This window comes from Chroicocephalus ridibundus, chromosome 3, assembly GCF_963924245.1.
Source record: "Chroicocephalus ridibundus chromosome 3, bChrRid1.1, whole genome shotgun sequence".
Taxonomy (NCBI): domain Eukaryota; kingdom Metazoa; phylum Chordata; class Aves; order Charadriiformes; family Laridae; genus Chroicocephalus; species Chroicocephalus ridibundus.
The window spans coordinates 88,556,605-88,579,516 of record NC_086286.1 but is presented as its reverse complement, the minus strand read 5'-3'; the positions used below and the strand labels follow the sequence as shown (position 1 = coordinate 88,579,516).

General features: G+C 41.7%; 1 protein-coding gene across 3 annotated transcripts; it reads right to left on the bottom strand.

Annotated features, from left to right (window-relative positions):
- Window positions 1–1,289: 1,289 nt before the first annotated feature.
- RRAGD (Ras related GTP binding D) lies at window positions 1,290–21,539 on the bottom strand. 3 transcript variants are annotated; one of them, XM_063329990.1, is made up of 8 exons: window positions 21,187–21,254; window positions 15,327–15,435; window positions 14,194–14,489; window positions 13,587–13,786; window positions 12,486–12,600; window positions 6,466–6,608; window positions 4,516–4,664; window positions 1,290–2,593 (listed from the first exon to the last, which is right to left on the bottom strand). In XM_063329990.1, the coding sequence occupies exons 3-8, from the start codon at window positions 14,434–14,436 to the stop codon at window positions 2,442–2,444; spliced, it is 1,002 nt and encodes a 333-aa protein (XP_063186060.1). In that variant the 5' UTR covers window positions 14,437–14,489; window positions 15,327–15,435; window positions 21,187–21,254; the 3' UTR covers window positions 1,290–2,441. The 3 variants fall into 3 exon arrangements, with proteins under 3 accessions (XP_063186060.1, XP_063186062.1, XP_063186059.1); XM_063329992.1 differs by lacking the exon at window positions 15,327–15,435 and having other exon boundaries at window positions 21,187–21,539; XM_063329989.1 differs by lacking the exons at window positions 15,327–15,435; window positions 21,187–21,254 and adding an exon at window positions 18,702–18,800.
- Between the last annotated feature and the right edge of the window lie 1,373 nt (window positions 21,540–22,912).

Here is a 22,912-nt window from a genome sequence, read left to right as displayed (position 1 = left end):
TTAATTCTCTTAAAAAAGTTGTTAGTCTCTAAATTCCAGGGTATGCATGACTACATAGAACTCAGGCAAAATATATGGAAACCACATTCTTTAGTTATTATTCATACCATAGCCAGTATGAGGAGATACTTTATTAAAAACAAAACCCAACACTGTCTGGTCCAGTGTGGTAGGTGCTCTTTGTCCCACATAGTCACCTATACCTGAAGGAGTGAAGGGGGAAGGACCAAGACTGTGACCCAAGGGTGGGTCTCAACAAAATGAAAGACAAATGTGTGGCCAGAAATTATGGCAGCCCTTCAATCAAAGTCCTGTGGACTGGAAGGCTGTCAAAAGGTGGCTCTTCACCACAGCAATGGTGTAATTGGGTAATGGGTAATTCTGAAGACAGCTTTGTGTTACTTTAACTGAGGGGCTGGTCAGAAGAGATGCCCTCATCTAAGATGACAGGTGGTGACAGTACCAAAAGGAATTTGAACTCTGCATTTTTGAAGCGTTCTGCTTTGATTACAGCTACTGTCATTATACTTCACACTAGCACCAGGACTGGTACTTTTGGTTATGTTCAATGTTTCTCACCTTCCTGAGCACCTAGAATTGCATTACTTATCAATTGAGCCTTGATGGAGCTGAGCTCCATCTACTGACTAGAACCTTTTTCTAAGAACTCCACATATATTCAGTAGACCCATGCCAAAAGAGCCAATTTGTTCCAAAAAGATAAGTCACGTGCATCAGGCAGCAGTAAAGGTCTTGGTAACTACTGGTCTCCCCCATTTTGGCAGTGTTTGTGTAGAGCGCCTTTGCATTCATGCCAGCTGTCTCTCCCAGCTCATGTATTCAGTACAGTACTACAGCAACTCTGCATTTACATTCAAACCACAACTGAACTGAGACTTGCTTACCACAGGCTAAACCCCTCCTTGTTCAACAGAAGCCAGCAAACACTGGGGGCTCCTAATTCACTGATAAACACGCAGCATTATGCCTTATCGTGGATAACAGAAAACTTTGCAATTCCATCTTCCCTTCTGCCTCCAGAGCTATCTCAGCGAGGGGCAGATTAGTTATGAACGAGTGCGGTATAGCTCCCCTTACCTGCTTCTGGTGTACGGCTAGCTGCCTCCCATTCGGGTCAAGCTCTTCCTGCTCCCGAGAGTTGCTGACAACACCGCTGGACTGCGCACGCAATTGGTTTGCGGAGGGACTGGGAAAAGAAAAGAGTTGCTCTTCCGACCATAAACTCTAATTTTGTATCGTCAATTAAACAAAAACAGTGAATACAGAACTCAGAAAGTAAGTTTTACTTCTTTTTAGGTTTGAGAGTGCTCTGCTGTCCTGGCTGATCCTGTGGCAAGTCTGCCCACATTCAATATTAAAATAAGAAGTAGTGATGTACGCTGATTACTACAGCAGGTAGATTGTCCAGTCCTCATTTTAATGGTCTCTTCTTGATGTCAATAACAGATGTACTCCTGTTAGAGGGAATCAGAACTCAGTGCTCACATCTTTAGGACTTCTATCAGTACATCAGAACATCAGGGTGGAAATACGTACAGATTCTTCACTGCGCCAACTGTAGATCTGCAGGCTCTCAAAACAAACTTAGCAATGTAAATTCAACGTCTCAGATACAACACCCTCCTCTGAAACCTTATAAAAATACCAGTGCAACATAGAGCCATTTTACAAAACAATTATCTTTATAGAAAGGTATTTTAGTGGTAAATGCTGAGGTAAATAATAAAAACAGACCCAACAGAGGGCAAGACCAGTGTTATGGAGAACTCCGGATGAAATGTGGCCAAAAGCCTGTTTTATAAAAGCTAATATTTACCTACCAGTTATGATCCCTGGTAAGGTGCTTATTGCTGTAATACTTCAAAATTAGTCTTCAGTTTACAAATTGAAAAATATACGAAATTAGATCTGTATGAATGTTAGGTATTAGCTGTCACAAATTTTAAAAGGCATTGTACCAAGTTTTCGTAATTGTTTACTAACCAATTGGATTGTAGCAGGTAAATAAACTACAGCATACATTTTACCTGACACCATGCATCAAAATCACCATAAAAACTAAGTTTATCAAAGTCCAACTCCACAAGGAAAACATGAAAAAGTGCAAATTATGTACCCAGTATTTCTGTCACAGCTGTTTTTTCTTAATATGGCATGAAAAAGGTTTACAGCATATATTAAGAAAATTCTTACAAGTGTTCACCTCAATGCTTATATATACAACATTTTGCTCAAAGTGCTCACTATATGAAAAAAACTGATTGGATAAAAATATTTAAACAGTGCTTTCTGAACGTTCAGGGAAAATTCATATAATACATCAGTCCCATTTGTTTTCCTCTTCACTCAGTGCAACGAGATGCAGAAGTCACATCAGCTTCATGAAAACTTTGCTTGCCACCGTGACAGAAAAACCTCAGTTACAGTGGCATTCTTGGTGTCCCATTGGGAGTGGGTCTTTTATTTTTTTGCATGTGGCTTTGATGTTTTCGCGATCTTACTACTTTCATTCTTACTTCAAATACTTCTTGTATGGCTTTTCGAAAACAATGGAAATTGTAGTCTATTAATCCTACGGAGACAGAAATGTTTTCCATATTAATAAAGATATTTATACAAATTAGGTACTGAAAACATTGCTTATATTCTACATTTAGTGAAATACTACACTGTCTCTCATCTCTCTGGAGGCTATAATCAGGGATTTTTCCAGGCATTTTTTAATATGCTAAGCAAAAGCACGTTTGATAAATACAAATAATTCCGTGAGCATTATAGTTTCATACTATGTCTGATATTAAATATATTTATTAGTCTTAAGAGAAAACAAATAGAAGTTCATTGGCAGATAACAAAGCCTTAACTTAATAAAGAGCTTTGGAGAAGTGCTCAGTACAAGAAAAAATAAAATCTTTCATAAAATATGGTGTCATTTTGTAAATTTCCTTTACAGAATAACTGTGATAAAAATAAGTAGCATCTAGTAATCAAAGAATATTCATTTTTTGAAAATGCATAAGCTTTGAAATGGATACTTGATAGAAATACTGCCAAGTGACAGCCAGCCATATTTCATCTTACATTGTAATTGAAAAACAACACGAGAGACATGCTGTTAGTTTACATTCATACATAATAGGCAGATAATATTGTCATGTGAGTCAGCTGAATGTGATCCCACAGAAAAGCTGTAAAGCCATATTGGTAGTCAATCGGAAGGTGCTACAATTGTGCAATACAATTTTAGAATTTTGGTACTGAGCTTATGACCTCATTCAAGGTTAAAGCCATAAACTTTCTTAACTCAAATACTGCAGTATTTTCCACTTCAACTTCCCTAACAGGAGATGATACATATTTTAAGTGGTTTAAATCCACCATGTTACACTTTTGATTTTTTTTCAGGAATTATTTTCCCTCTCCCTAGAGTTCAGACAAAATATTATGTGGAAGTCATCAGGCACCAACAGCTGATCTGCATTAACTACCAAAACTGTACAGTTAAAGAGTACAGGCTACAGCACTAAGTGTCCCAAACTATGTAGACACAACAACCTGAGAGCTGTGGACAAACCCTAATGGCTGTTTATTCAACATGGTGTCTTTTCTGAAACAGTGTTTTTGGTAGGTATGTCAAAGTAACGCTTCTTATGCTTACAGGAAAAAAAAAAAGGTGACCACATCTAACATTCATTAGATAATAAAGGCGGTATGAGTATTAAAGAAAATTCCACAAGTTCTATAAAATAAAAGCTAAACAGCCTGTCAAACAGCCCAGCAGACGTAATGGTATGAGTACTGCATTCACAAACACACCAACTGGTGAATTACATATCACAAGATGGGGACACAAGCCCAGATGATGTCTCATTCTTACACTGCTCAGTTCTGGTCTCAGGGCATTTCACCAAGACCAATAACTCAGTGAACATCATGCCAGCGAGCAGAGCGATCGTGATCTAAGGTTTCAGTATCAACCTTGACCAGACTCAGAGAGATAACTTTATGCACTTTAACTGCAAACTATGAAAGCCACCTAGTTCCCAAACATGCAGCTTTTCAAAAACCTCCTTTCAGAGATGAGAAAAGCAAGAACATATTTCTTTCTATCAGCCAGTTTCAATAATTTTCCTTTAGTTATGGCACGCAAGCTGTTCCAAATGCGTATGCTGGCGCCAACAGGTACAACTCCATGTTAGCCAAGATAAACTGACACATTCTACTGTTGCAGATGGAAGCTTTACTGTACTGGATGTAAACTTTCATATGCTTTCATATCGGAAAGTTGTCAAATACATTTATGATTTCATCTTATTTTAATGCCAGTACAAATACCTCATGCCTTTAAACACGTTATGTAAGCTCTATCAAGCTGTACTTACCTTTAATATTTGTGGTACAGCTAAAGACTTATCAGCTAATGACAACCACTGTTATTCATTAACTCGCTAATACAAGGGAAAAGTAATGCAATACTAGAAAAGGGAAAAATACCTTTTCTCTCAAAGCTTTCTTCTCTGACAAAACAAACAAGAGCAAGGAATTTTGTCACTTCTTTTAAATAAAGGACAGTTGTATTGTTCAGTTTTATGATTGCCATTGATTCTTTGTCATAAGGAGTTCCAGTGCCATCATCTTTAAGTCTATAGGGCAATATTCAAACAAACAAACAAACAAGGAAAGATAGGCCATCAGATGAGCTAACAAAAGCACTCCCACATTGGTTCTTTCAACAGATAATCTCAAACTTTATGAAATTTTTATTATAACCTTTCAGAGACTCTTCTCCAAACTACACAATACATAAACTAAGAAGACATAGAGATTAAATCATTCATCCAATCAAACACCAAACCTTAGATCTAGAGCTAGAAATCAGATTGACTGATTGCAAGTACCTGAACTGGAGCCTTATTTGTACCTCTATTAGTTGCCAACCATTTAATACAAGGTTGTCTGTTTTCTTTTAATCAATGCACTATGTTATGACTTTATCTAAACATGTGAACCAGTAGGTCTGTACTGATAACTCCAAATCTAGTAACCTTGCTTGAGCAGTGGCAGCTGACTTACAGTTTGAGCCATCATGAGACTTTCCTCATGAGATGTTGGCTTTTGCAACGTCAAATCATGAAAAGAAACAGATGATGTGCCGTGATGATTACTGTATTAGTTTTATACCCTGTAATTTTACCCTCATTCCTGAATGCACACACAGATCTTATCAAATGGGTAGTTATCACCACCACCCCAGAACAATTAGTATCAATAATATATTAAGGTAGCAAGTTCCACAGATACTCCGGGAACAGAGCAGAAGAAATTAATTGTAATATCATGTCTTTATAGCTAAAAAATCCACAGCAAGCAGATTTCTGGTGATAAATGCTAAATGGTTACACAAAGACAGCGGCAGAGTGACATTTTGCAAAGAGAGAGCCCACAAGTGGTGTTGTACAAATAATAATTTTTGAACTACACAGCAGCATCTTTCTCTGTACAAAAAAATTGCCACAGAATCAGCATCCTTTATGGTATATTTCTATAAAACACATGTTCTTGTACAGTTACTGAAGTGACCAACTCAAAAATCTGAAACATACAGCAGAATGTGCAACCGTAAGAAATTTTAGAAAGATATTCCACAATTTGTTGTTCTTTTGAAGTTCTAGTGCTTAGTGCACATCTACACTAGGATACTCCCTCGTTATCTTCTCCAAGAGTGCAAGAAGTCTACCAATGGGTAAGAATGCAAGGCTACCAAAGACTGCCAGCACTCTAAGCATGCTGCGGTTTAGCCGCCAAGTCCATGCATCTTAATGCACTAATTTTTCATGTGCCCCTGCCTTTCCCAGGAATAGCTGGCATTACATTTCGCCAAGGGCCAAGCCATTTAAAACAAAACTTGGAAGAAGTACATGCTACCCCAGTTGCTAATGTAGAAGGAGAGGAAACTGAAAAAAAACAACCCCCAACCCACAAAGGTCATGTAGACAAAAGAGGACTAACAGAGAACTGAAGCAAGAGTGAAGCAGCTCTTTAAGGCCAGCAGAGGCCACTAGCTATTAAACATTTTAAATATGGGCCCACTTTCTTTTTTTTTTTTTTCCTAAATGGGAGGCATCCTTCAGTTGTATTCGTCCCTGGGGAACAAAAAAAGTTAATGTTAATGTTTCCTTTTATTTTAGGTTGGTTACTTTCCACTCCTTCCTCCACATAAAATTATTAGCACAGAAAGAGGAAGGTGTTCACAAAAGAGGCTGGGCAGGGAACAGTGCCTGTCGCTGGCAGGGGATCTGTATCTGAGGCCTGCCATTCCCGCCTCCTCTCCCGTCCTGACAAATTACACATTCTCATTATTGTTTATACCCACATTATTTTAATTTTGAGGCCACTCAGATTCTAGGTACACAGTTTTATGAAAAACATCAACAATTTACTTACCCATATATACAAGAAATGTCAATCACAACATCTATCATATCACAGCAGAGCTCGTAAGTTTGCATATCCACTGGAGTACTGTCCGTTGCAATATAGATCTTACTGACTACATCAAATAAAAATGCTTTTTCAATCCCGGAATTCTATTTAAGAAAAAAAGAAAGAAAAATAAAATGGAAGCCATATCTTCAAATAAATACTGAGCTTTTTTTTTTCCCCTATTTGCCTGTTATACAAAAAGCTAGGCTGAAGAAGTGGAACTTAAAACTGCAATCAACCTCATTTTGAAAGAACTGTACATACAGCACTGCCATATTTGTAGCAAACCATGATGCTCACAGACCTTCCAACAGTTTCTGTCTCTGAGCAGCCATAATGCCAAGTTACGCTCCCAAACCTCCCCTCTCTGCAAAACATCTGGAGAAATTACATTTATTTTCAGTGGCGGGGCGGGGGGGCAGGGTGTCCTCCAAGATCAAGGTTTTGGGTTTTCGGTTGTAACAACAGATGTAAACAGAGAGCTGTAATTTAAAGTTGTTCTAGCTGGACACGTGAGAAGGTAGAAAGAAGGAAAGTAAAAAGTTGATGGACAAAGGCAGCAGTAGTGTTCAGGAACTAATTTCTCAAGGCAATTGAGAAATTGTCTCACAGGGATCTGTAGCTGTTTTACTGTCTGGTTCCTTAGAACATCTTTTAGGATCACAGGAGAAAGACCAGTATTTTGATGGTGCTCTTTCAGTTTTCATGTAGCATTGGTGGTTAAAGCCACATTTGTAATGCTAAGGCTTGCTAATGTGATGACAGCTATGTTCCTCTCATCCTGCCAAGCTGATTAAGACTCTCTCCATGCTGGAGATGTATCATATTCACAGCTCTGCGAGGCTAGCCAGGAATGCTAGCTCATACTCTTTGGGTAGATAAGTAAACTGCCATAAGCTTCTACTTCCTGGGAAAAAAAAAAAAAGAAAAAAAAAAAGAGGAAAAAAATGTGTACTGTTTAACTGAAAACAGTAAGTCTGCTTGCTGATATCAAGGAGTTGCACCTGGGCAGCTGTCCCAGCATGAACACAAAGGGCAATTTCCCAGCACTGCTAAAGCTCAAACTATGAAATATGCTTCAGAATCCACCTATATAAAGAAGAGAAGCAACTTTCTCCCATCAAACCAAATTTTCTACATATACGGGCTTCCCTTTTTAAGATCGTTTGGGAATGCTGCCACAGCACTTTTGTAACTACCGAAAAAAACACACTGAAAACCCCTCACTAGTTTTAATAGCTTCAGCTTCCTTTGTAGTTACAGAACTTTTCCTCCTTCTTCTTCTTCTTCTTCAAGTCAACTATTTAACACACAGTTAAGAGACTAAAGTGACGCTCCCAGTTTCCAAATTTCCCAAAATAGATAGAAAAATGTCAACCCTAGGTATGTTATTTAACAATGGCCAGCAATATTTTGGGCATTTTCTTTTTAAAGAGGCTTGGAACTTGATGATCCCTTCCAACTCTAACCATTCTATGATTCTATGAATTCTGCCACCATTGCACATGCAACTAAGGCTGGAAATACCCATCAATAATAAAAGAGTATAGAGGTGAATTTCTTGCATTTCATTACAGAAAAAACTCTGTGAGTGCCACATTTCAGTAATTCATTAATAAAAAATATTCAAAACAAAGTATACACTGTGGATACCTTAGGTACATCAGCTAAAGCACACAATGTACATGGAGAGTCCCAGAGAACTGGGTTTTTTCAGCCTGAAGAAGAGAAGGCTCATTGCTATCTACAAATATTTAACGTAAGGGTGCACAGAAGACAGAGCCAAACTCTTCTCAGAGCTACAGTGTTGAAGGACCAGAGGCAAAAGGCACAAGCTAGAATTCTGACTTGATACAAGCAAAAAAAAAAAAAATAGCATGAGAATGATGAAGCACTGGGAGCATGCTGACCTGAGAGGTTATAGAGTTTCCATTCTTGGATATATACAAAGCCGGACTGGACCAAGCCATGAGCAACCTGCTCTAACCAGCCTGACTCTGAGCAGGAGCCAACCTCTAAAAGATACCTTTCAGCCTACATGGATCTATGAGCCTACGTTCTTTGAGCACTAAGAACAAACACGTATGCATATTTATGTTGGTTATTCTGGCCACATGGGATAGTTCTGCAATTTTAATTTTTAAATAATAATTCTGACAGCTCTTCACATACTTCAACAGCTGCTGTCAAATAACGTTAATCAGAAGATTCACCTGTAAATATCACAGAGTCATAGGGCTGGAAGGGACCTCTGGAGATCATCTAGTCCAACCCTCTGACAGAGTAGGGTCACCTAGAGCAGGTTGCATCACATACATATATTGCCATAATTCACTGCCAAAATACTATTTGAAAATAAAAGTAATTTTAGATAAAAGAAGCTGGAACTCGAGCCCTGTAGTGTACTCATGAGAAGTCGATTATAAAATTTTGTATTATATAAAGATAGACATAGTGATAATTTCAGCTGTACAGGTAAGATGTACCTTAAATTATTAAAATGCCAGTGACAATATAATAACATTTAACAACGGTAAGTGATTTTTCCATCTCTGAACTCTGGCTGCTGCAGCCTGCCTGTATGTGCAGTTTAAAAGGTTTTCTTGAGATGTTGCCATGCCAGCAGTTATGCCTGCCGGTAAGGGCAGAACTTGGTGTCTTTAACTTAAACCTTGCTCTTTTTCAGTTGGAACTAATACATCCTGGTAGGACCTGCTGAGAAGCTGGCATATATTTGCTTCTGCTGAACCTTGTACGGTGACAGAAACCTTGGTGAAAGGGTAGGATGGACTGCCAGGAGTAGTAAGGACTTAATTGTACTCACATGACTTCGCATATTTCATTTGCCAGGGTTTTTAGTACAACTTTAACTGAAAAAGCAAAGGATGTGCCAGAATGTGTATGAGAAAATTGCTCAAGGAAAAAAAAATACCAGTACAAACAATAATTACAAGTCATAAAAAAATCAGGAAACAGTGAATAAAAAAAATATTATTCAAAGAGACATTATATCATTAACGCTCAGTCAGGGAAAATGATAATAAGAAATCAACTGTTTCTGTTACTAGAGCAGGAGGGTTCCTTATTAGAGAAACAAAGGCCAACAGCTGCCTTATGCAACTGAATGAAATGCTGCTATTGATGTCAATGACAGCAGGGCCAGAATAAGCAATAGTCATCTCTGACACAACCCTACGGTCTGGAAAGAAGATGTTAGCATTTTGGATAGGTAAAAACCATGAGGTTGTTGAAATTCAAATCATGTTTCTGAACTATACTGGGCTTGAGAGAGTAGAAGGCAGTTTCTGTTCTTTAAATGGATTGGGCTCAATAAAACTGGTAGAATTACTCCAATTCCTAGGTTAGGTAAATGGGCCTATCTTTTTCCTTCTTGAAAGTATGAGAAGTAAGCCAAAATTTGTCCCTAAAAAAGTAATTTTTAAAAGAACTTACCAGTCACTTACAGTTAGGGATGAATTTTGGGCAGTTATTTAAACAGGACTTGTGGCAAACCGCAGATTTAGTGACTGAATTTTAAATACAACGTTTGAATTTACAGATTATGAAATTTAAAGCATTAAATAAACAAAACTGCACTTAATTTTATTTTTACCACGATAACTCATTGTTTGTTTTTAACATCTACTTTTTAATATCCCTCAAAAAAAAAAACAGCAACCCTAAAATTAAAATTCCTGTGTCACACAACTTGATTGCTTGGTAAGGCCACAGTAATTGAAAAAAAGACATCCTTCTATATGAAACTGATATCGAGTGTTAGGTAACATTTACATGGGTTTTGAATGCCAAACCAACTGTTATCTTATGCTTTACAAGCAGTTACATTAAAGAACGTAGAAGCAGTATTATCACACTGGTGGTTCCTCAAACGTACAAGCTAACGCACTGTGGCACTACAAAGTTAGGCAAAAACCTGCTGTGAACTTAAGAATGATCACAGATCTATTTTTGTAATCATCAGCTTTTCATCTCGGAAGTCTTCATGGCATAATGAAAGCAAATCCTCATGAATATTGCTGCAAAACCCAAACTAGAACACCAGTACACCCACACTTTGATATCCAGCACACTGGCTTCCTGAGGTAAAGCATGACCAAAATCCATGTCAAGATTTGTTGTCACTAAGTTGTTAAAGTAAAAAGGCAGCCGCTAACTAATTGTATGCTGGAGAATGATGTTTAGTCTTCCTGTGGTTGCAAATAGATTCATTCCGAGTCTTCTGTCTACAGATAGAAGACACTCATAAAAACAGACAGCAAGCATGCTAAGGACATAGTGATATAGCTACGCCATGCTCTAGGTCATAAACAAACTGGATTTTGCTCTATTCGGAGATAAAAAACAGTCTGAGACTGCTTCCCCTACCAAATAGGGGAAATAGGCTCTCTCTCACTTTTTTTGGACTTCCCATTCATTTGAAAGACTTGTTCTTCCTTACAAATTACATTTGATATTCTAGATATTAGTGGAGCTGCCTTCTGGGTGTTCCAGACACACAAGTAACTATCATCAGTCATTCAGGAAGCAGCTCGTGCTCGATTCATCTGGTTTGGCAGAAATTCTTCACCAATTCCAAACAGTGAGGAGACCTCGTACAGAGCTCTGACTCACAATATGAGCGACTGGGGTGACTCTGGCACGAGGGCTATCATTGAAACAGCTTTCTCTTTAAGACTGTGTAGCATATTCCACATCCAATTGCTCCAGAACTGTTGTCATCACTCCTCCATTACGTTCCTGTCCTAAGTGGATGATAACTGGCATGTGGTCCAGCTATTTTGGTAGAAACATATCTTTTTAACAAACCGTTCGTTACGAAATAGCATCATTTGTTGCCTAATAGTAAGAAAATGAGTTGCAGAAAAACCTTCCTGTAATCCTAGCACTCTCTTTCAGCAACACATCTAACTTTTTTCTCTCTCCATTTTCACACCCTACACTGAGAAACTGTGAAGCCTAATTTTATCTTACAGGCTGTTGAATGATACTAAATAATTTCATTACTTCAAAATCACAAAAAGGCACAAGAAAATTCCTTGCTTAGAAATTGAAGCTTGACAAATTAATGCTAGATGCAAGGTGCAAAATTAGAATACTATGAGAAAGGGTGCAGTTTCAGGAGCCACTATGACCTAACTTCACCACCACCAAAACAGGGAGTTCCTCCTTTTCACAACCTACTCACTGTGTCCCCCTCTACTCATGGCCCCATGTTCCCATCTTGTGTCAAAACAGGAGCATGTTGGACTCCCCCATGACCTGCTTTTAACTAAATTAAACAGTGCATTAGTATGTGTCATAGTGACTCCTCCATAGTGAGGGAACAGGTCAGTGTCAGAACCATTACAAAGGAGAGGAAGGGACCACACATATAGGAACAGTGGAGAAAGCAAGTACCTCCACAGTGATAACAAGCCACTAGATATATGAAGCTTTCTAACTGCCCTTGGGAGTAATTATGGAAGCTGTGAAAGTTATGATGGACTCTACCTCTAAAAATTTCAAGACAAGAGAAGATTTTCTTAAGCGGGTTAAACTTCGATACAAAATAGAATTAATTCTAGGAAGCACTATAGACAGCTCTACATAAGAGGTCAGACTAGATGACGTTCCTTTAATTCCCATTAATTTACACAAATTTTAAGTACTACTTAAACAAATGCATGCAGCGCAGACCTTTGCAACACTCAGATTAATGTATGAGCAGAAAAGGGATGGCTGCTAACCCACTTTATGCAATTCAGGAAATATGGTGAGTATCTCAGCAGCTCAGCAATACTGTTTAATAGACAGGGAGGTGAGGCCAAGCAATGCATGTGGGTGTACTTCAACTAAGTTTTGCTAATTTCTCTTGAGAGTTCACGTTGTTCATAATCTCTCAGAAGACCGAGAACAGAGTATCTGAACATGCATGCTGGACACAGCCAGATCTACAGACAAAGTATTTAACAAATACTTACTGAAATAAAGATGTTAAGCAGGTTTTCCAGTGTTGGGAGCTGTGGAATCAGTTTCTGTACCACTTTGCTAAACGCTTCAAATATAGAATGATCATATATGCTTGTCAGATAAAAGCTGGAAAAAAACGTCACCACATTTTCCTTTTAGCCACATACTGTGAACATGATGCACCTTTCATAATATGAGTGAAATGAAATATTGTCAAACAGCAAGTGCCTACACTTATGCAATTACCCCTTGTGATCAAAAATCACACGTTACAATCGAAGCCTAGGGCTTCATCTCCACAAAAAAAACCACCCTAGACACTGCAAACTAGACCTCAATGTAGAACTTCGGATGCAACTCCCACCTTGGTATTCTTATGAAAATATTTTTCAAATTGCAGGAGAGGAACATTACTGAGTATGTCTGTTGTGATCTACTTTTGGAAAGCTGCAGACCTATTTATCAATGCAACAATGCAGTCAATTTGCTAAGAGCTCAAAAGAGCTGGCATTTTCACAGAGCAGGTGTCTCTTTTTAGTGTATTTGTACTTGGCTTAAAGTGCTAAGAAAGACATGAAACTTGATGTCCTCTAGTTCCCAGTCTGCAGAAGTTCACTGTTTTTCATTATCTGCTAGAATAATCTGCTTTATCAGCAGACATAAGGCAAAGATACAACACTAGTCTTCCCAAGTGGTTCCAAGCAGGCTGCAGCAGTGAGGACTAGTGATTGGGAAGGGACTGTGAGGCAGAGAGGTTTCAAAGAATGCAAAAGTGATGTAGGTGGCATATACATTCTACTGGCTGGAGTTCTACTGGTTGCTGCCACTGTCCAAGCAACTTATTTCAAGACAGCAGCTGCAGCAAAAACTGGCAGGACTCTGGAGTATTTGTTATCTGTTTTTAAGTACATCTCCTCTCCATCTTTCCCTCCAAGACAGCAATCAGAAATAAGATATTTTGTTTGGCTCAGGTTGAATGCAATGTCTCCGATTATCTTTTTCCTTCATATATCAAAAGCTTGTTGTCTGCTACTTCAAGAGAACAGAAAATGGTAACTTGTCAAATAAGCTGCTCTCCTCTTTAGGATTTACTGCACAGCAGCTTTTCTCACCTGAGGTGAATCTTCTCCAATCCAGCATCTGCAAGGTCATCATTTGCCCTCTGGTGAATATCTCTTTGTGTTTCAATCTTGTGATCATCAGACAAACCATCCACTTTATGGATAAAGATTTCAAAGTTGATATCCGGGTTCACTTTATAGGCTCTGGTCACAGTAAGATGCAGCCGAGCTAATGCTTCCATATAATCATCCTAATGAAGGAAAAAGAAAAGCTATAACTGTAGGAAAGTTCTTAAAAAAATATACAAAATCTTATGCTACTTACTTTTAGATAATGCTAAAGTTCAAGAAGAACTTAATTTTTTTTATTTCTTACAAGTAGAAGCCTGAGACTACAACCAGCATGTGCACCAATCTCACACTGTCAGCACTTACGAATCTGAGATGTTAAAGCAAATTAGTTAACTTCTGAACATACCGCAGAGAGAGATTAAAAAATAACCAAGCAGTTCTTCAAGTTTTAATGACCTTCTTTTAATGTGTGTCTGTGATGTAAGTGATGTCATTTATTTGCTTTCAAAAAATCTATGCTTTACAATCCATTTGTCTGTTGATGAAGAAAGAAAGCAAAAAGATAGCTTAAACCCCCTTTTTTTACCTGAGAATCAATAACAAATATCAGTGCTCCAGTGCCTCTGAAAATCATCTCATAGTCAAACGTAGGGTCAAAAAAGTCAATTTGGCCAGGAAAATCCCATATCTGAAAGTTCACAAAGGAGCTGTTGGAAACATCCTCTCTGCATATCTTGTTGGTGCTCTCCAGAAAGAGAGTCTCATTCGGCGACATTTTGTGAAAGACAACTTTCTGAATGGAAGACTTTCCACTTCTTCTCAATCCCATGAGCAGGATTCTTGGCTTAACTTCAGTACTGAAGGGATCATTGAAATCCAAAACTGAATAAAATCACACAAGAACAACATTAATAAACTATGACAATATAATCAGTAACTGCCAGATAACAAGCATTTGACATAAATTTTCATGACATTTTTACTTGGATATATGTAAATGTTACCAATTTTTAAGCTTAGGGAGCAGTACTACAGGCATTTTAACTTGAATTTTTGCCCCTTAGGCTATACTATCAGAAAACCTACTTCTCATTTGTAAGACAGTTTGTGTGTGAAAAACATTGTCACATACAGACATCCTAAAATACCTAATTTTACTCTAATTAACACTATGCCACACATACATTCTAACCCAACTTTAAAAGAATATCACCTGGAAACAAATACCCTTGTCACCCGATAGCTACATCACACTGCTGAAAGAAAGGAGTAGGTTTGTATTAGTTACATCTGTGTGATCTTCCTAAGGCAACACGAGGGCTTCCTTCCTCTTAAATGAAGACACAAATAAAAAAAAAAAAAAAAAAAATCACACATCCTAGGAGCTATAGGAAGAGGACAACTCAGCAGTCACACAGTTCCTCTATGGCAGGACTTACAACACAGTACTGAGCTCACGAGGAGTCCTTTTCTAAGGTGGTTAGGATTTCATCTGCTATCAAATAGTTTGTGTTACAATCTGTAAAAGTTTGTTATCCAAGAAATAAGATTACAACATATCCCCCGCCTATTTGCAAAACAAAGGCCTGGGAACACAGTGATTTCATTGTGTTACCCACCCCAGTTTGAAACTGGTACCACTAAACCAGAACGTTTTCTAGTGATGATGCACTTATATTAGCATAAAGGTAGTTACAGGAGTAAACTATACTGTTATACCTGTGAACACATGAGGGTATAGCTATCCACACCTGTAAGCACACCAACTTAAGTTTCAGGATCTCCAATCAAACAGCTACAACAGTCTCAATTGCTTCATTTAGTTGGCCTGTAACATTGAAATGTCCAAGCTGAAGATGGTACTGCACATAGATACAAAAAGCTTTCAAACGCCTCTGTGATATCCTGTCTGCAGCATCAAACACAAGCAATGCAAAAAACCAAGTTGTCAATGCTAAATCCACAGAGCTCACAGCACAGTCATCACGTTTAAAATACTGATCAGCCAACAGGCTAAACGCACTAGCTGTCAGGCAGACCTCCTCCCATCCACTGCAGTATAGGCTATTCAACATTATTCAGAGCACAACATAATTGCCTTTCTTTGTCTTTTTCTGCTGGAATAAATTTTGAATTGCAGAAAATCAGCACATATTTGTTCATACGCATCCTTCCTGCATCTCCCTGCATGCTTTAAGTGATCAGCTTTACCCCTGAAGTATGAAAATCCAAAGCAAGAAACCTTAGCAACAACAACTCAAACCTGTCAATTTATTATATGGCTTTGTGTGCTAAAAAATTGAAAGCTTGAAGGAATCGTTTGCCTTGGAGCATGTTTTGCACCCAGGGGTGGTGATTGCATCCATCCTCCTGTGTTCCTCAAGCCTCACTCACAACTTTCAAGAACACAACAGCAGGATGTGCCTGCCAGGAGGGCACAGAACCTTGTTCAAGTCTGTCTGTGCCTCCTGAGCTTCGGTTACCCAGAATTAGGGCTTCTCAACTGAAGGTCTTGCGGCGTTAGCACAGAACATCCCTTGGCACCATCTACTGGCTTGTGAGTGGCTACACCACTCAGTGTGGGACCGTGTCAACACAGTGACTGACAGGCATTGAAAACTCATTTTTGGTGGGATCCTAGCCATTTTAAATACATTTGAAAGGCCTTGACAGGTATTACCACTTACTGCGCTCTCGTGAATTATCACACATGAAACACTGCCAAGCTGCAGCAGGGCACAGCTGAAACTCCTTCAAGCAGAATAGCAACAGGTAACTCCATAAGAATCTCATCTTCCTAATGCAGCAATGGCCAACTTCTGCTGATCCACGGACAACAAATTTAGGAATTAATAAAGTGCAGTCAACACGCTGCTTTACTCTTCCTGTCAACCTGAACAGTGATAGTACCCTCCTGTGGCTGCAATAAACGTGTACCTACAATACTTCACAGCTATAGAGGAATAATAAACATCTGCTCTAGGAGGATGTACCAGTATTTTTTTGGGTACAGTCTTGTCAATAAAGCAAACCAAAGGTACAGGATTTAACAGGGTTTCCTCCACCCCATTCTCGTCTTTAACACGCAAATCTTCCACAGCTGCCAAACGTATAGTCACAATTTCATTAGTGTGCACATATCCATACATCATACAATTTGCATTTCGGCCATCAAAAGGGAAAATAATTTATTCAAAGCTTTACAAGAACTAGTTTGAATAAAATACTTTATAAAGACATATAAAGAACAGTCTTCTCGTTGAGGCTTTACGGCATGTTTCAGAAGATTTAAAAAAAAAAAATCCCATTTGCTCTGTACGCAACAGAACTTACAAAGTCTAATTTGCTACGGATGTGTACTTTGTGTCCCCTTCCTCTCCCCACCACAATAACACCAACTTCCCCCTGTATGTCTTATGACATATCCTCCAAATAACAGATATGACATGCTGTGGCTGATCTGTAGCTCAACACATGCCGGTTGGCTAGACCTTACACATGTGTACACCAGTTTGCCAGCTGCTGCCACGGAGAATGCACACATCTGCTTGCCTGTCCCTCTGAAGACACTTTCATTTGGTCTCTCCACTCTTCTGAATGCCAGTTTTCATCAAACTTGTATAAACTTAATAATCTTTGAGACACCCTTCATTCGAATTTGGTTAAATGTAGACAGCAGTTTCCAAAGTTCTGACCGGTGATGAGACAACCAGAAGACAGGCTACCTACCCACCTTTTCTTTAAGAAATAGGCTAAAAACTCACATGTATCTAAAAAAAAAAAATTTTAAATAACTTGTGGGTTTACATAGTTTACATTATTCGAGGCTGTTAGATTTTTATGGACTATAATACTTACTAGAAAGAAATTGCTTTATATTAAAGCCATACTAAAAAAAAAAATACAGTTGCAAGTGCAGAGTTACCGATGAGAAGAATGAACACCAGCTCTTCTGCTAGTAAGACTGTTACTTAGCTTTTGAAATCCTGCCAGTTCAAAGACAGATAAATGTAAATGAGTATCATCTAAACCTGACTAGATAGCAAGGCTGCTATGGCACTTTCCTCTGAGAGAGAGTTAAGAGATTACCTTATATGTAAAGGAATTGGACGATGCGCTGCCTGCCCACATTCCTTTGCAGAGTACATGACAACTCCTCCTTTAATTTGCCACAGAAATGCCAGTAGATGTATCACTGCAACTTCCCAGACTAGGTTACTGAGTGAGATCATAATATGCCTAAGAGAAACACTAAACTTTTCTCTATTCTGTAATGGGAAAGATAATTTTCCCTATTGTGAGTAGGGAAAATTCAATCATTTTTGCAAAGAGTGAATGTTATAAAACGGCAGTTTCTAATGTCTATCAACAGTCCTTCATAGTTCAACTTTTCTAAGCAGCCATAAAGAACAGAAGTCACGCTGGTTAGAGGCCACATCCTTTGAACTATTCACAAGTCAAACTTAACAAACTCAAAAGCACTCTCCCGAGAGAAGCACTCAATTCCTTACAAAATTTCTTTAATTGCAGTTGTGTCTTTGCTTATGGAGTGCAATTTGCGTGCATTGCAACATGCAAAAGAGCATTAACTCCTCCTTTCTGAGGAAGTTAATCGGTAACTGCACACAGTAGTCCTGACCTGTCTCACTAGGATGCACAGTACACAAACGGATATTGTAATACCTCCTTCACGCTACTAGCGATATTCATTGATAACCAAAATAGTTTTTGAAGCCCATCCTGAATTCCACATCAGTTGCAATTAATTGTCAAAGCAAGTGACTGTCAGTGCTTCACAGGCATATGCAACAGGGATGCCATGTTGGAAGGTGTATTTGTAGATCTCACCAATATTCAAAGATCCAAATAAAGCACTGTATTTCATCTGCTCAAGTGATGTCAAGCCAAAAGAAATTATTTGGCTCATGTTACCATCTGTAAGGTAACAAGCCTCTGAGTCTAGTTTTAAACTAATACAGCTAATTTTTTTTGACCACTAATGCAATTACATTATTTTAAAGTTTTAACTTTTTTTGTGTAAAGAAGAAATAGCAGTCCCAAACTTTCCACTCATGTACCTTCAAGCCCACTGACCTCGTAGCATTTCCAGTACTACTGTGACTGTGGTATTTGCAGCACTTTGGAGTACTGTCAAGACAAGAGCCTTACAAAACACATACAATGAACTTCTTCACTGGTAACAGATGGCCCGAGCCTAAAGAGTTAACAGAAAAAGCGTACATGCAATCAGGAAAGCTGTTCAGCTACTGTGAGTTCATAAACATTGCAGAAATGCCTGGTGGAAGGAAATTCTTGTGGCTAAAGAAAAGACTCAGAACCAGAAGACCTGGTTCCACTCCGCCACGAGTGCGGCACTCTGCAATCATATGTCTTAAAGCTACTTCCTTGGACACTCTGCCGACTGCTTCCCCACTTCTAAATACTTTTTAATTGCATATATCAAAAATATGACTAGGCTTTATGTAAACTAAGTGCCTTAAAGGTCTCTGAATATGATCCTATGCGTAGAGTAAAAAGATTAAGAAGAGGACAAGAGCCGTGGTTTCAGCATTCAGGCTGAAGACAAGAAACCAGTGTGGGCTGAGAAATGACCAATATGAAGTTTTGAAATCTCCTGTATGCCTACAAGCAGAAGTTAAGCTTTTACTTTTAAGCCTGGCTTCTTCCTTCACTTTCAACACACATGTATTGAAGCTGTTCTCCTTATATTGCCCTTTCCATTCTTTCTTTGTAGAAAAGTGGAGGCTGTGACACTGAATTTTGGACTATTTACTGTACAGGTCCAGGAAGAGTGAGGAGAAAAACTGGGAAAAGAAAAACCCCTTGCCCTGCAGCCCAGTGTTAAATACACAAAACACAGACCCAAATCCCAAGCCCCTTCATGACAGATGCTCTATGCCTCCTTTTGCGGAGACTTCAGAATGGAACAGAAAGACAAAGCCGTTAAAATGGACCCTTGTTTTAACCCTGCGTAAAAAAGGTCCCTGCATGGACTGCCTTCTCCTGCTATTCAGGATGCAAAGGTTTGTTTCTGTTAAGTACAATATTCTGGTGTCAGTACGAAGAAGCAATTTAAATTAGCAGTCTAACAAAGTTCCTATTGAAAAATATCCAAATAAATTCCTCTGAGGACAGAATACGGATTACTTTTCTACAGAAAATGCTGTTAGTTGAGCACTAAAGAAATACGCTAAAATATATTCGCTTTGCATAGAAATAAAAGCAATTCTTTAGCAGTTTCAAGTAAGACTTTAATTAGTCCCAGCTACAGCTCTTACAACCTAGCATTCCCACAGACTTTAACCATGAAGGCTTATACTCAAAGCACTGACCTTCTCCCCCTCCCCAAAATTGCATTACTCGATGCGATACCTCCCATGGCAGCCTGCAGGACTGGGCCTTTAAGGAGAAGGGTTCTGCATGCTAATAATCGAAGTAGCCTTAAAACATGTGGCCTTTTATTATGCTCTTATAAAAAAGCAATGCTTTTTCTCTCCCTGAGATACTGAGAGTTTTCCAAGCTCCTTTGTGAAATATGTCTCAGAAGAATGAATTCAGGCTCTGAATGAAAGCAACAGGCTCTGAGCTGGCATTGCCTCTTTTTACTGAATGAGGCTGCTTTTTCCCGGTAAGTCTGTCCTTCCTAGCATCACCATCCATACCGACACGGGTCCGCAGCGAGTAACGTGGGTCCTCATATGCAGAGACAGACGGACAAGAGACATTTAGCGGAACCTGCCGCTGCGGGGACTGACATCCACAGCTGCAGAGCAGCCCTGGACACACAGCTGCGTGCTGCCACTGCCTTTTATAGCCTGACACCCAACCCCCCCCCCCCCGCCCCTTGGCACACTCAAGTCACATCGCCAGGTTGTGGCCACTAATAACTCGCACCCCAGACGCGGAAAATACTGAAAGGACGTTACCCACCACCACCACCACTCTGCCTGTACGCCTTTTGCCTCCTCCCTCTCTGCCAACCCTCCCTGCTACCTGTCAGCCCTTGCCCTCACAGCTCCCTGCTCTCTCTGGCTCCACGGTAGTGCCCAAGGAGCACCCTGTCCCCATCCCATCCCCTCCCCTCCCACGGTCACCCCCGCAGCATCCCCGCTCAGCCCAGCCTCTTACTACCCGCCCCCGGCCCCGGCGAGGCCTGCCCCCTCCCTCCAACTCCTCCGGACGCCTCGTCTCCCCCACACCGCTACCCCCGGCTCCCTTCGTGCCCTGCTCCCCCTCGCCCTGCCCCATTCCCCGGGGAGCCATGCCTCCTCCCTGACCCACATCCGCAGGCAGCCAGGCCCGACAACCCCCCCGCCCCCGCCTCCCCCGGGCAGCCAAACCTCACCTCCCCGGCGGCGGCCCCGTCCCGCCCGCCGCCGTCCCCGCCTCACCCACGTCTCCCCACACATGGCGCCGGCCCTGCCCCGCACCTCACGCCACTGCACCCGTCGCCCCACAGCCCCCTCCGAGGCCGGTACCTGTCCCCCCCCCCCGGCCCTCCGGGAGCAACCCCACGGCGGCCGTCACGCCGCTCCCCGCCGCCCGCGATGGCACTCACACGCCTCATCGCCGCCGCTCTCCGCGTCCCCGTCCGAGAAGGACTCGGCCCCGTCGGCGTAGCCCGCCAAGCCCACCATCTCCTCCTCCTCTTCCTCCTCCTCCTCCCCCTCCTCCTCCTCCGGCAGCTTCCTCGGCACCTGGCTCATGCCGGCCACGTTCCCGGCGGGGCTCCGAGGAGCCCCCTCTGTCTCCGGGCGGCCTCGGAACGCGCCTGGCCGCGGGTGCGGGCGGGGGGGGTCCCAGGTGCCGCCCTGCCGCCGGTCCCCGCCGCCGCCGCTCCCCTCCCCCGCACGGCGCTCGGCAGAGCGCGCGGCGCAGGCTGCCGGCGGGGCGCGCACCGAGCGGGCGGGGGAGGCGGCGGCGGCGGCGTGACCCGCGTCACCTGACGCGGCCGGTCAGGGGCCGGCGGGGCCTCCGCCGCTCGCCCAGGCCCGGCCCACGCCGCTGGCGCTGCCCCGCTCACCGGCGGCCTCTATGGCCTGCTGGCCGCCGCCTCCCACCCCGGGCCCTGCGGTCCCGCGGGCCTAGAGACACCCGTGGGACCGGCGCACAGGCAGCCTCAGGGGGGCCAGGGCGGGCGAGCGGAGTGGCGGCGGCGGCCAGGTGGAGCATGTGGAGTACTGTGTCCAGTTCTGGGCTCCCCAGTTCAAGAAGGACAGGGAACTACTGGAGGGAGTGCAGCAGAGGGCTACAAAGATGATCAAGGGACTGGAGCACCTCTCTTATGGGGAAAGGCTGAGACCTGGGTCTGTTTAGCCTGGAGAAGAGAAGACTGAGAGGGGATCTCGTCAGTGCTTATAAACATCTAAAGGGCGGGTGTCAAGAGGATGGGGCCAGACTCTTCAGTGGTGCTCGGTGACAGGACAAGGGGAAATGGACACAAACTGGAACACAAGAAATTCCATGTTAATATGAGGAAAAACTTTACAGTAAGGGTGTCAGAGCACTGGAACAGGCTGCCCAGAGAGGTGGTGGAGTCCCTTCCCTGGAGATACTGAAAACCCGCCTGGATGCATTCCTGTCCAGCTTGCTCTAGGTGAACCTGCTTCGGCAGGAGGTTGGACTAGATGATCTCTGAAGGTCCCTTCCAACCCCTACCATTCTGTGATTCTGTGTGCCGCTCTGTGGTGCCAAAATTAACTGCTGGCGTCTTTATTACAGGAGCTCTCCCGGCCGGCCTCAAAGTCAGTCAAGTCCTTGGCATTGGCACGACCGGAGCCCAAAATGGGATTCTCGGGGCCCCACGCACTCCTCAGCCTTCAGCAAGTGGGAGACGGTGGGACTTGGGCAGGGCCTGTGTCTGCCCCACACCACTCAGCTCATGGATCCGCCGTGGGGCCCAGATGGTGCCAGCAGCACTCCCATAGTGGTGAAAGCCATATTAGTGAAAGGTCTGTGGAAGAGGATGGGATTTGGAAGCCCCTGACAGACCGAGGTGTGCTCAGCTGCCTGCCATTGCTTCCTCCAGACCTGCGCTGTGAATCAGACAGACCTTGTGCCCCTCAGCAAGGCCCCTTCTCAGGAGTTCCCAGCGCTGGTCTTCTTGTCCCATACCAGTTTAAGCACTGGAGCGTGTGTGTTAGCCCCTGGCTGTCATCCCACGCTGCCTGCTGTGCTGACTGGCATCTGAGTTCCCAATTATCCAGCAGCACATTTTCCTCTGTTTCTGTTTCTCTCTTACTGCTTCTTCCTGTCCCATTCTCCCTCCTTGCACTCAGTGTAAT